This window comes from Panulirus ornatus, chromosome 3 (genome assembly GCF_036320965.1).
Source record: "Panulirus ornatus isolate Po-2019 chromosome 3, ASM3632096v1, whole genome shotgun sequence".
NCBI classification, from domain to species: domain Eukaryota; kingdom Metazoa; phylum Arthropoda; class Malacostraca; order Decapoda; family Palinuridae; genus Panulirus; species Panulirus ornatus.
The window spans coordinates 11,372,504-11,385,656 of record NC_092226.1 but is presented as its reverse complement, the minus strand read 5'-3'; the positions used below and the strand labels follow the sequence as shown (position 1 = coordinate 11,385,656).

The window sequence follows — 13,153 nt, the reverse complement described above, 5'->3', positions numbered from 1 at the left end:
AGACTTATTAGCATCGTCTCCGAAATTTGATATTTCAAAAAATCAACCCATTATCAGAATTACTGATTTGTACGAGAAAAAAGCTTTTCTTCCTACCGTTCCTTGTGGCATACCACTTGATACGTCTAACTGTCTGAGTCTTGATTGTTAATCACTCTTTGTTTACGGCCAATCAACTAATTTTCAAAAGTATAACCCCATCTATAATCCATCTGACTTAAGTTTTGTTATCAACCTCTGTTGCGTGACGTTATCGACAGCTGTCGGAAAATCTAACATTACTTTCATCTCACACGTTGATCATATCATGATAAAAGTCTAAACTATTTCTCAGATGTGAATGATTTCGTCGAAAACCATGTGAAGAATCGTAAGGAAGTAATACTGAAAACGATTTACAATCCTTCTCGAATGAGTTACCAACAGCTTACTATCTACGTCCATCTGGTTAATTGGGTGATAATTTCCGTGTAGGGACATAGTACTACTTCTGATGACTGATACAGTGGCAAACTTGCAGTCCCCCTGGAAATTTCCCAGAAGCAAGTATTTGATTGAAAAGAACAGTCAAGGCATTGGCTATCCCATGTCTAGCTTCTTTCGTTGGTTACGGATAAAACTTTTCAGAAACTTGGTTTATCGCCTTTCATACCATTTAATGCTGGCAACATATCTTGACCGTGTATGTCAATATGGTGCAAAAATGTTCTAATCTGCTAGCAGTGAGAATGGACCCGAAACATCTACTCACCGATAAAGATAAATAGACAAGCAATTCAAGCTCTTTACCTTTCACGGTCTTGAGCTTTGTTACAGCGGACAATCATTACGCGACCATTATAATTACGAAACCAATTCACTGGGTAATGACTCGCTCCTATCATAACTGTGTTTTAGTCACTTTTACTATTTTCAGTAATATCTATTTCATACTGACTTTTACTCTCTAAAAACTGTCAATATATAAAACAACAGACAACAAGACACTTCACAGGAAATATACCCAATAGAAAACACGTATGTACACGTTTTCTTCCTGCATAGTAACCTACCCATTTTCTATGCATATTTACATAATTTTATTACGTTTTTATTTGTTCTCTTTGTCTCTTTGAGGTAACTATATCATTATGTCAGACAACAGGTAATGGACCGTATACATGATGAGGGTGTATGTGGCCTTAGAATTATCCTTAAGACATACAGCTGTTAAATATTTTTCGGTCGGTGGCTGTAGCTTAAAGATGATGAATGACTTTGACACTTGATAGGCATAAAACCTAAACAAACAATCAACCTAGAACATGCGATGATTGCACTCAAATACCGGCTTCGTTAAACATCCTGGATTTTATCTCAGTATCTTTCGCTTCAGAAAAGTGAAATCACTTACCGAGTGCGTAGGGTAAAGGCTGAGTTAAGGCTTGTTCATGGCCATCCAGGAACGCTAGCAAACCCTATATCTAAAGAAATAATTCTAGATCTACAGTAAATCATCACAGTAACTAAATATTCATAAACTCTTAAGAGAGAAAACTGTTTATCATACCCACCTGTTGTATGCAGGCTTCGCCCATATGCATCCATGGCTTCCTGAAGGATCTTGAAGATAACCGATGCCACTTTAATCAAGTCGCCGAGGAAGGACGCCGACACCAGTAGCGCGGAGGCCCCAGCCTCGGTATGGCGTACAACTGGAAAATATTTTACACAGGTGATATACAGCTATGTATACGACTACTAATGAGTAAGAGGTCCCTTGGAAGACCCAAAAGTAGTAGTAGTATTCATACCAGTTAATTACTGCAGTAGTTTGCTATCAATATTCCAACATTATTTCCTTGTTTATCATCTGCAGTAGTTGAATTTGAGAGAATTTTACAGAGGTAACAACCATTAGACATTAAATCTGTATTATGGGCTGCCTTACTCTTACTAATGAAACCATAATATATGATTCTGGTCAATGCTTCAATCAGGCTTTAAAAATATTGTTCCCTTTGAACAAAGCTCGACCTTATTGCCCAAACAGTCCCACCGCCTCACACCTACACGAACCTCGGATATGATGATCAGATTTAAGAGCCCAACAGCACGTGCCCCGTATACTTATATATTCATATTGATAAACAATAAAAAAGAGAATCCTTAACAGGCAAAGTACTGGAAAACGTTTCACAGATCCACAATGAATTCGTTCAGCGAGCTTTTATTGTGACAGGAGCCACACAACTACATATCTCTCTGACCTTATCTGAACCAAACTTATCTTTTGCTTTTGTGGAACAAACTTTGGTTGGTATACTCTCGTCACGGAGGTGACCATGCGATATATATATATATATATATATATATATATATATATATATATATATATATATATATATATATATATATATATAAGATGCCTGACGAGACACACTAGTACAAGTAATACATTTCACCACAAAGAATAGAGTTCAAAAAAGCAGACACTTGCATGTACGTATATGAGCAAAATGAAAATACTTTGACATTATACTTCGCCATATATGTATGACAACTTCACTGACCGAGAAAAACTGCATTTGTCCTGAACTGCTGTTTGTGACTCAACTGGTGAACAGCTGTCTCTACTGTCCTGGCCCGACAGGAAGTGGTAGCAAATTCAACACAACTAAACATTCCTACACACCGCAGCGCTTCACCGCAAGAGCTGCCAAGTAAGTTACGTCTATAGTATACTGTGGTTCACATGTCAGTCACCAGGCGGCTCTGTAGTGGTGATTTCACCAGTCGTAGGAACCTATATATATATATATATATATATATATATATATATATATATATATATATATATATATATATATATATATATGATGATCAGGCTATCGACTGAATGTATTTAAAGCTGTGAAAGAAATGCAAATATCCAAATGGTCTTGATAAGAACCTAGATATCTACATCACTCACCCTTATGTGGAATGAATATGCATTTGCTAGCTGAGGAAGGCGAAGGTAGTTGAGAAACAACTCATTTCGAACCACTGCACATCTCTCTCTCTCTCTCTCTCTCTCTCTCTCTCTCTCTCTCTCTCTCTCTCTCTCTCTCTCTCTCTCTCTCTCTCTCACACACACACACAAATGAATTTGAAGTGTGTATTGCTGTGTGTAAGAACCTGAGTCATGGTTCATGCACTCATGGTAGGAGGGGGGAACTGCAGTCGTTTCCCTTTTACTTTTCCCAAGTTCTAACCACAACTGTAGCTGACGCCAGGGGTTGGGTCACATCACTGACGATATACGCGGCACTCCACTCAACTGCTGATGCTTACTTGATCTCATGACTGATACATTGTTATTAAATCCAAAGGTAATAACTCCAGTATAAATGGGATTGCTATCAATATGTCTAAGATTTTCAATTGCTACTTAGAAAGTTCTGTTCCTCTTTCGGGAGAAGTGCAATCTGGGTTTCACTTACACAAGAATTCAAAGGTTGATGGGAATACAATTTTACTAGTAAGTCAAGGAGCAGATAACAAAACGCCAGACTGTGTAGGTGTCGCCATCTGTTAAATGATTACTCGAGCAGTCTTAATTGTTATGCAACATGGCAAGTGCTTCGTTTGCTTGCTTTACCTTAACGGAAAGAGATTCTTTTCCTTTTCTTCCCTGTCTTTGGCGTGGATTAGCAGGTGCTGCTTCTGGACCAGTTTATCGCAAAGGGGTAGTGACAGATCGTTGCCGAAGCGTACGATGAATTTGGATCTTCGGATACGGAGGACTAAGAGCGTTGCAGTGTGTTGAGGGTGAGGAACGGCAGCACATTAACTGCAGAAGTAGGCTGGAACTAAAAGCCATCAAAAAATCGCGTAGTCTTGGTGAACTGTCCTTATAAGTTGACAAGAGGCTGACTGGGTAACACAGGAGCCCTTTCAGAGTGCCGGCAGGTAAGGTTGGTTAGGTTACATGTATGTTGTCGGAACTACAAGAAGTTAACGGATGTTCTGGGTAAGTGACCGATCCACGGGTAGAGGGAAGCAAATTGCTGATTAGTGGTAGAGAGTATGTTACACATTGTCTACTGGTGTGTTTAAATGCTGAATGCCTTCAATCCATGTGTATGAGAAGCAGGAAGAAGAAACAGCTAACTGGACTAGGGAAAAGAACTGTGTGAAATTACCTACTTGTGTTTTACGGGGTGTGAGTTCAATCGTGGAACCCATCTAACAGAGCTTTTTAATTCTAAACTTCACTCTGCTCACGATTTTATCGTCTGTTTATTCTATTCACCCGCTACTGATGCTTTAAAAGTACTTCTTTACTGGTGCCAAGAAGTTTTTTTGATTAAATTTGTGTCCTCAGCTTCTCTTGTCCCAACATATGAAAACTCCTTCACTGTCTGGGTCAAACTGGTTTGAGAACCTACGATTGAGTCAGCATCTCACCCACACACACGTTTAAGGACTCTAATCTTTCCCTGTAACTCTGGTGTGTGTGTGTGTAGATACATTCTTGTAAGGGTAACTCGAAATCTGTTTATAATAAAGTTCGTTCTTGCACCAAACGAACCTCTACCCCTTGTGGAGGTGACACTATTGTTCTAGGGGTACGACATGTCATTGCATATCGAGGCATATCATTATTTTTTGCTTAGCGAGGGATGCAGCTCAGGAGTAGCGGATAATGGCAATTTCAAATTTATAACTTTGATGTTTTGGGGGTGTTACCGAACGCCGCCCGTGTGTGGTTATACCGCGGTGAAAAATCACCTTCGGTGAGGATCTATCATAGAGGATGGATGAAAAGGAGTAATATGTCGTGGAATTTTATCGAAAAAAGTCCTACATTTCCCTGCCACTGTATACAGCGTAACCTTGAAGCTGCAGGAGCTCCTTAAAAGGGGTGCTAGGACTATATGATCTTATTCATTCATTAAGCAGGTAAATATCGTGGTATACACATCCTTTTACACGTGGCAGGACTTGGGGAATGCAAGTGCTTCAGTATAAAAGAGGCTACGCATTCTAACTTGGTTACAGCCAGCATTGCAATGAACTTAAACTGTACCTTACTTCAAATGAAGCTGTTTATTTCGACGATAACATTGAGAAGGATTCCTTAAGCGGTTAAGTGCTGTCGATCTTTACGGTTTCACATAATCATTCCAATTATTCCTTCATTTTCTCTGATTTCAATAACCGTGTTATTCGTGTACACAAACGGATTTAATTCACGAACTTTTTATCAGCGCTCACCACTGACCATGTAGAGTGACTCGACGGACTAGAATAACATTGGCATATAACACTAAAAACAAAGGGAAATCTCCGCAACTAGGATAAGTTTTCATAGTTTTTTGTAAGACTGCTTTACTTTTACAGTAACTCAACATATTTCTTGATCGAATCTATTCGCTAGCGATATAGGCCCTCTTCAGTTTTTTTTTTTTTTTTGCCAGAAAGAATAATGATCTACATAAGCACTGCTAATATATTCACATTTTGTACGTAACCTAAAATGTAATTCTACCCTTACAAATTGCGAAAAAGTTCAAAATGTTTGTACCTGGAACAAACCAAGTAAGTGTTGAACACTCCTGCAGGATAAACCACGGGCACTGTGTCGCGCACCTGAAGCAGTTCTCCCAAGATGGATCCTGCCCAGTTCCAGGGTTCTCTCACCGCAACCACTAGCCGCGTCTCCATTGAGCCCACCATACTCTCCTCCTCTTCCTCCAACAGTACTTCCACCTCCAGCAGTACTTCCACCTCGTTCACCAGTGTCACTTCCATCTCTTACAGCAGTATCTCGTCCTCGTCATTAAGCAGCATCTCGTCCAGCAGTGACTCTGAATTACGCTGTGGCGTGTCTTCCACGTCGTGCAACAATGTGTCGCACACATCCAATCTCGAACACACTCCTACCTCCTGCTGCTGGTCTAACCCAGCTTCCAGCCGTACCGTAACCCCCTCAGCTAGCAATAGTGTCCTCAGTCTACGTACATCTTCCCCACTCTCCTGTGTCATGTATTCCCCGGCTACATGCGACCTACACTCTGCCGCCGCTGGTGACCCAGACTCGCACACAGTGCAGTTCGCCACCCCTGCAGCCTCGTCTCTGACCAGTAAGAGCGACAGCAGCAGCAGGGGACCCATCTGTCGCATCTGCCACGAAGGTAAAACGTCATTTCACCTGGCACTCGGGTTGATCCTTCCTCAGCCGGATGACAAGGTACTGTGTGAGTTTGTGTGATTGTGAGTGCGAGAGGGCGAGTTTTACAGTACTGTTATCCCGTCTCTAGACTTGTTCAGCCTTGTACAAAATGCACACGCTCCAGCTTACATCAGATGTTTACATTTTGAAATAATTTTGTATTCGTGTGTGTGTGTGTGAAAGAACGATTGATTGCTACATTAGCCCTGAGAACAATAGTGTGTAAAGAGTACAATGGCCTTGGCCTGAGTCTGTAGCTGTACAAGGACTTTCTGATATCTTGGATATCTTGTTTCATGGTGCGGTGTTTACCATGATTTAACGTTGTTTGTAGTGACTGTAAACTTGTTTATCTATATTAAGACATTTTTATTTGGCATCGAGAAAAATTATTGAAGCCCAGATGGCATTATAGAACAATGCCTTATTTCGGCATAATAATTGCTGCCAGATTTGAACTTCCTTATTGACCGGTTAACTCTGTAGTTGGCTGATAGAATATTCCAGAATGGTGGATGGGTCGCATGGATATCTAAGTTGTTTATCATTTGTATGTTACCGGAAGAGAATATTACACTCGTGTTGCCCGATCTTTTAACCCTGTATACATGTACCATGTATTTACTCGTTTATGGAGGCACATACACCCTAGCTAAGTCTGGCACCCATCTATCTACCATTCCTGAAGGGAAGACGAATACCCTAGTTGGATGTGGGCTTTTCTTCGCGGGCCCGCCAGGATTAAGCCAGTGCTGACTGTCGGTAACGCGCGTGTGCATTATCTACATGTAATTATCACTTGGTACATTACGTAGAGGGCTTTCTGCACTCGTGGGGCCTCGTCTTTTGAACGTATTGATATAACTATTGTTCCATAGATGAGCTTCGCTTGGATTATGAAAGTACTTCTTTACACACCCTTTCTAAAAAGTTTCTTGCTATGGTTGATCTATCCTGCATTTTTCGAAGAAATGTTCACAGGAGTTTGAGACGCGTGTTCCGGTTTTGGCCTAATATAGGACGTGAACAGCTTGTCAGATATTTTCTTATCCATATATCTAAAATATGTTATCTGCCACCTGGAAGTTAGTCTATCTTGCTCTCCTCCGAGGGTAAAGTGTGAAATGTGTTTTGGACATTTCGGATACAAACATTCCAACCATCTTTCACTTTCTCTACAGCAGAACTCACTCTCTTGTAGAGATCCAAGATGTTCGTTAGACGTCACGTCTTTACATAAGTTTTGTATGTGTCGCAGGTGATATCTCAACTGAAGGAAGTCTCCTTTTGCTTTCCGATTATCTTTTCCAGTACCTTGCAGACCACACTCGTCAGGGAAATTGGTCTGTTGTTCGGCACCCTCTTTCTTTGTCTGCTTTCTTATACGTAGGTATGACGTTTGCGCCTTTTCCACTCCATTGGCGCTTTGCCTTTCTAAAGCAACATCTTGAACATACATTCAAGAGAGTTGTTAAGTTTATAGGCACACTTCATCAGCACATAGGGTGAAATTTCGTCAGACCTTGTATGGGTCAAGTCTTTAGTATTCTGATAATGGAAGTGTGTGAATACAATCTTTAACTAGATTCACACAGACATGTAAAAAGCTGGCAGGCTGGAGTGTGTGAAGGTGAATTTTGCAGGACAGCCTACCTGACAAGATAATACAGGCAGAAACTCTTCGCTGTGCAAGTATACGTTGGGAGCCTTGCGGTATTGCAATTTACAGCAGTAGTTTTGATGTATCACTTCTGAGGCGTTATTGGCGCTGGTATTACTCTAGTTTGCAATTTTGTTTGGACGGACGAATATTTCTCGGGATAAAGAGGGGAGGGAGGGCGGACATGTACTAGTGAGATGTATGGATGCCGAGGGAGACGTGATTTTCATTGGCTTTTGTGACGTGGTGTTCCAGGTGAGAGCTTGGCAGAGCTGATTTCCCCATGCTGGTGCACGGGTTCTGTCGGGGCCGTGCACAAAGCTTGCCTGGAGCGCTGGCTGACCCTGGCCTCCTGCGATAAGTGTGAGCTCTGTGGCTACTCCTTTCCTGTCACTCGTTTACCCAAACCCTTCTGGAAGGTAACAGCCTTCACTCGCTACAGGTTCTGTAAGATGTACATGAATTATTGGTCCATATCTGACCTTTCCAGGGCTATTGTTCGTTAGGCATGTCATGATAAAATGCCTTTTCAGTTTCTCCTGCGCTGCGACAATCCTGGAATTCGTCGGGCCTTACTGGTTGACGGGGTCTGCCTGCTGTTGCTGACACCGCTGGCTGTGGCCTCGATCTACCTGTGTATCATGGGCGCCGTCTACTATGCCAACGAGGACCTGCACTCGGAAGACGCCTTTATCAACCATCTGTTGGTTCTGGCCACGGAAGGACATCAAACTATACAGGTACCCCCCTTCCAGGTGGTGATGCAACCTTGTTTGGCTAGATAGACGAGCCACGAACGCAAATGCTGAGAGAGTCGTGTGTGACTGTCGGTTCTAACAGTGAATCTTCCCGGCTATAGCCCCTCTTTCCCCTCCCCACAAATGTCTTTCAGCCCCCATCCCGCCATTCACCCATCGTATATCATCTCTCGTGAAACGTATACACAAGACACTTGCTGCGGGGATACTGAAATCTGAATAGGTTCCTGGGAACTCTTGTTACTTTTTTTTTTTTTTTGATATAGTAGAAGCTTTGTAAACCTGGGATACTTTAACGGTGAGAACCTTTGAAAATACTTACTTTCTAGACTTGTTCCGTTGACCAGGAGGGTGAGGATGACTCTGGGAGTACGGAGCAGCCCAGGAGGCGGAGGCCCCCGGGGCTGTCTGAAGACTGGGAGGAGCGGGCCGTTCCCTGGGAGACGATGGCCTTGGTGCTGCTGGCTCTGGTCCTCATCGCTGTCTACCTCGCCTGGGCCATCATGGCTTTCAGGTTAGCAATAGTTTCCTTGTCAGCAGAGCCCATGGGAGTTTCTAGAATGCAAAGAGCGCAGTCGTACAGGATTTGAGAATTCCTTGCAATAATGCCTCGCACAAAAATGTCAAGACCGTTATATCAGATGGCAAAAGTAATGAGAATTGCAAAGCATATGCTACAAATTATTCCTGACGTTGCCAGTGGTTGCTTCACACAGTACGAAATGACCACTTGCTCAAAGATGAAAAATCTTGATGGTATAAATTTCCCAGAGAAAAACAATATAAAATTTAGTACTGTATTGTCTCCTAAACTGCTAGATAACACAGCCGATGGTCGAGAACCGTAAAACATTTTCCTCTCGAATTCCTCCATTAGACAAAATTCCCGGTTCTTACGGACCCCCACCCTCTCTCTCTCTCTCTCTCTCTCTCTCTCTCTCTCTCTCTCTCTCTCTCTCTCTCTCTCTCTCTCTCTCACACACACAGAAAAAACAAATCATTAGACTGGTTTACAGACCAGAATGATGGAGTCCATGTAACGACGAAAAACATGAATGAAAAGTGGTGTTATAAAGGAACTTTGCTGTTAATGGGGGTTGCATACCTTTCAGTAACTGACATAAAAGCCTAAGAAGCATGTTTAATTCATAGTTACATGGAATCCATGGAATCGTTGTTAAAACAAAGTTTCGAAATCTACAGTCATGGAATCTTTAAATGACGATTTACGTTTTTCTTTTTTTTTTAGATCGTAGGTAAAATTGCCACCCGGAACTATTTTTTTTTTCCTCCAGTGGACAGTATACACGAAGACAAGGGATCTACAGTATCAGATTCTTCATCTTTCATCTTTGAGAAAAAACCTACTGTAATGGACTTATTCTAAAACTCTTAAGTTTTGATATCTCTTTGACTGCCACATACTTCTTTTGATGAACGAACAGCGGTACAGTTTGAAGTCTTCTGGGTGTACAATTTTCTCGTTTTTATACTACTCTAGGTGGGTCTTGCACCAACTAATTTCCATGTTCTCTGTGGGCGCAATGTTCTGTAATTTCTTTTGTAACAATCTCCATTGCCAGTTCACATTTGTTCACAGTATTTTCATACGATAACCCTTAACTACGAAATCTAAACGCACTTGTTCCTTCCACTCTCACAGTGCCACAAGTATATGCTTATCAGCGTGTAATGTTTCTTTGTGATCCAGTGACATGAATTTTTTGTCTTCATTGCTGAGTTCGTGGCGTCTTGTGCCCTTCGGTTATAGACTATCGTCTCCGGCAGGGGATACACTGCTGCATGAATCCATTGTTACTTATATTCTTGCATGATCTCCTGATGCACATGACTAAGCAATGCTTTGGTACCGACAGCTACCAGGCGCGGGTGTGGAAGCGATGGCGAGTGGTGCATCAGGATCTGTTGTTGGTAGACACCGGCCTAAGACCCAGCAGGCTCGGCCTCCCCACCTCATTCTGCCACAACCTGCGTAGTAATTTCAGTCCCGTGAGTCTGCAAAGTATTGGCGTCTTCCCGGATCAACATTCAAATTCGGCAGACACCCTGCTGGCGAGGACAGCCGGGGAAGAACTGGTCTCGCCAGGAAAACTAAACTGTGACACAAGTCTGGAAGAACTTGGACTTCAGTTAGTTGGTCAAAAGTCTGCCAGCAGAGAAGAACCATCCGAGCTGAATGGGTCGTCAGGCTGTACCTAAGCATACTCGCAAATCGATGAAAATGTTTATAGCGCCAACTAGGGTAAATTCCCTTAAATCTCTTTTCTACAATTTCCTACTTGCCTACGAGACCCCATAGACTGCAATAGGTTTTATCTATAAACAGACGAAAGAAACTTGCATGATATAATTTTTAACCTAAAATATTGTCATAACCTTTTGACATGTAATTTTAATAATAATCATTTGATACATCAATCGTTTTTAAAATTGTCACCTAAGATTGACTGACATCTTTAAGTTGATCTATTCCAATGGTGAGTGACGCCTTATGTTCTCCCTGAGACAAGTCACAGGTTAGAGTGGCCCTGTTATGGTAACTACAAATGGCTCGCTTGATTTATTCATTCCAGGTTGAACTCTGAAAAAGATTGTATAAGAATAGGTGTTGAAGGGCTGCATATCCATCCGAATGAAAAATACTGGGTCCCTAGGTTGGTAGGAATGCTTACTTTAACATCTTTAGACTTGAGACATATTAATGAGTAATCTTGTTCAGATCAAAGTCCAGCACAAGTCCCTATCTGTGGATACACCTGAAATGATGAGGTAAGGGTTGAGAAAGCGAGGTATTTCCCATTTCTATAAGTTCGACGAGATTAGAGTTGTTGACACACGCATCCTCGAATTGAAGGAAGAAGGAACAATCGTAGGAATATCAAGTGATCAAACTATGACAAAACAAATTTTCAAAACCGGTATCAATGTACGTATAAGTGACTGGACCGAACCGGAAGCATTGTGTACGATGGACGAAACGAATGATAATTGTGTAGAATGAACAGAATAAATTCCGTCGAACCTAATCAAGAGACACGGCATCACTTTAAAGATGTATGGTTCTCTGATGAAGATTGATTTTTTTTTTACATCTATTAGTTTGGGACGTAGGTGGGTTGGTGTGCGTCATTCAGCGCCATCTTCGAATCTAGATGATCCTTAGAGTTAACTAACTTTGATGGAAATCCACAACTAATGTGAAAAGATTAATAGAAGTTTGAGTGCGCATACAAGTCTGTACACGTATTGTAACCGAAAACTGAAGATCTGGACTATAATGTTTACTGTCTTAGTATATGCTCGTTCGGTTTCAAGCCAAATGATACATTAAATGTACACATCGGATCATGTATTTGAACAGTACGGGGAGAGAGTACTACACTCGTGGAACCCCATCTCTAGTACTTTCTGCATCGCACATTAAATTTTTTGTGTACTGTCGATGATCTCGACATGAGATTTCCATTCGTCCATGACTGGGATATCGTGCAAGAAAGTTACGTCTTCCTCAACGTTACTTGCTTTGTTTGTTAGCCTTTGTTTACTTGTTCTTGGCATCTTCCAAGAAGTATTCATTGTCATCATCAAACTGATTTAGAAACTTGATGGTTATGATCAAGTCCCTTCTTAACTTCGACCAGTTTGTTGGTACTTCGACCAGTTTGATGGTGGGCAAATTTAGATCCCCTGATGGTTCATTGTACATAATTTTTTCCCCTAGTTGCTTTGTTGCCTTCCTTTGGACCTGCTCTTTGTATTGAGAAATAATACAGCCTTAATTTTGGCCTAATATATTCTGTGAATACTTGCCTGAACATTTCCTTATCCATGTTTACTTAATTCAAGCACAGAACATCATAAAAAAAAAAAAAAAATCGATCGTGACTCTTGAGGCTTTAGAAAAAGTAAAAACAATTTCGATATTTCATGCTCGTTGTCCACTTTAATCTACCAAAAAATGCAATGCATTATCTGGTGACAGGTGTAAGAATGTATAATACTAGAGACGGTGGAAAAAAGGTAAACATTTATCATGGCGACCGACAAACTCTTTTGTAAGCGATAATTCTAATTACTGGTGATGTGTAATCATTTTTCATACATTATGGCAAGGGAGTTGTATACAAATATAAACATGCAAAACTTTGGTATATGAAAATGCTTATTGTTAATGTATATGATACGGAATATGTTACTACATGAGAAAAGAACCATATAACGTTAGAAATTTTCCTTTAAACAAGTATGGTTTCTTACTCTAGTGCCGCACTTGGTTAACTTCACAGACGATATCACCCCCCCCCCCCCCCCACCAAATGTATCCAGCAGTCAATTTAGGTACAATGTCGATTTCCAGAGTTCCTCTCCTAAACGGATTCCTGCAATTTCCTGTTTGATAGCATTCGCATTGAAGCTTCCTTTCACTACTCAACCCTTATTATATATACTCTGGTTGAATTTCATGAACCATGCATCACATACCAACTTAGAGCTTCTTTAGGTCCCTTGGTGAAC

The 13,153-nt window shown here is 41.2% G+C and overlaps 2 protein-coding genes across 3 annotated transcripts in view; one reads left to right on the top strand and one right to left on the bottom strand.

The window, feature by feature from the left end:
• LOC139760426 (uncharacterized) overlaps positions 1 to 1,694 on the bottom strand; it is a 135,278-nt gene extending 133,584 nt beyond the window's left edge. Inside the window, exon 1 of the mRNA XM_071683660.1 lies at positions 1,554 to 1,694. The gene's annotated coding sequence lies outside the window, so the exon portion shown is untranslated. The remainder of the gene's footprint in view (positions 1 to 1,553) is intronic.
• Positions 1,695 to 3,686: 1,992 nt separating this feature from the next.
• Positions 3,687 to 12,447, top strand: LOC139760423 (uncharacterized). 2 transcript variants are annotated; one of them, XM_071683623.1, is made up of 6 exons: positions 3,687 to 3,933; positions 5,589 to 6,161; positions 8,115 to 8,278; positions 8,393 to 8,599; positions 8,965 to 9,131; positions 10,495 to 12,447. In XM_071683623.1, the coding sequence occupies exons 2-6, from the start codon at positions 5,636 to 5,638 to the stop codon at positions 10,835 to 10,837; spliced, it is 1,407 nt and encodes a 468-aa protein (XP_071539724.1). In that variant the 5' UTR covers positions 3,687 to 3,933; positions 5,589 to 5,635; the 3' UTR covers positions 10,838 to 12,447. The 2 variants fall into 2 exon arrangements, with proteins under 2 accessions (XP_071539724.1, XP_071539734.1); XM_071683633.1 differs by having other exon boundaries at positions 3,694 to 3,792.
• The last annotated feature ends 706 nt before the right edge of the window (positions 12,448 to 13,153 follow it).

Excerpts from the sequence above, each read along its gene's own strand:
- LOC139760423 (XM_071683623.1), top strand. The coding sequence starts at position 5,636 with ATGGATCCTGCCCAGTTCCAGGGTTCTCTCACCGCAACCACTAGCCGC. Across the intron at positions 6,162-8,114 it reads CTGTCGCATCTGCCACGAAG|GTGAGAGCTTGGCAGAGCTG; the intron begins GTAAAACGTCAT and ends GTGGTGTTCCAG. Across the intron at positions 8,600-8,964 it reads AAGGACATCAAACTATACAG|GAGGGTGAGGATGACTCTGG; the intron begins GTACCCCCCTTC and ends TCCGTTGACCAG.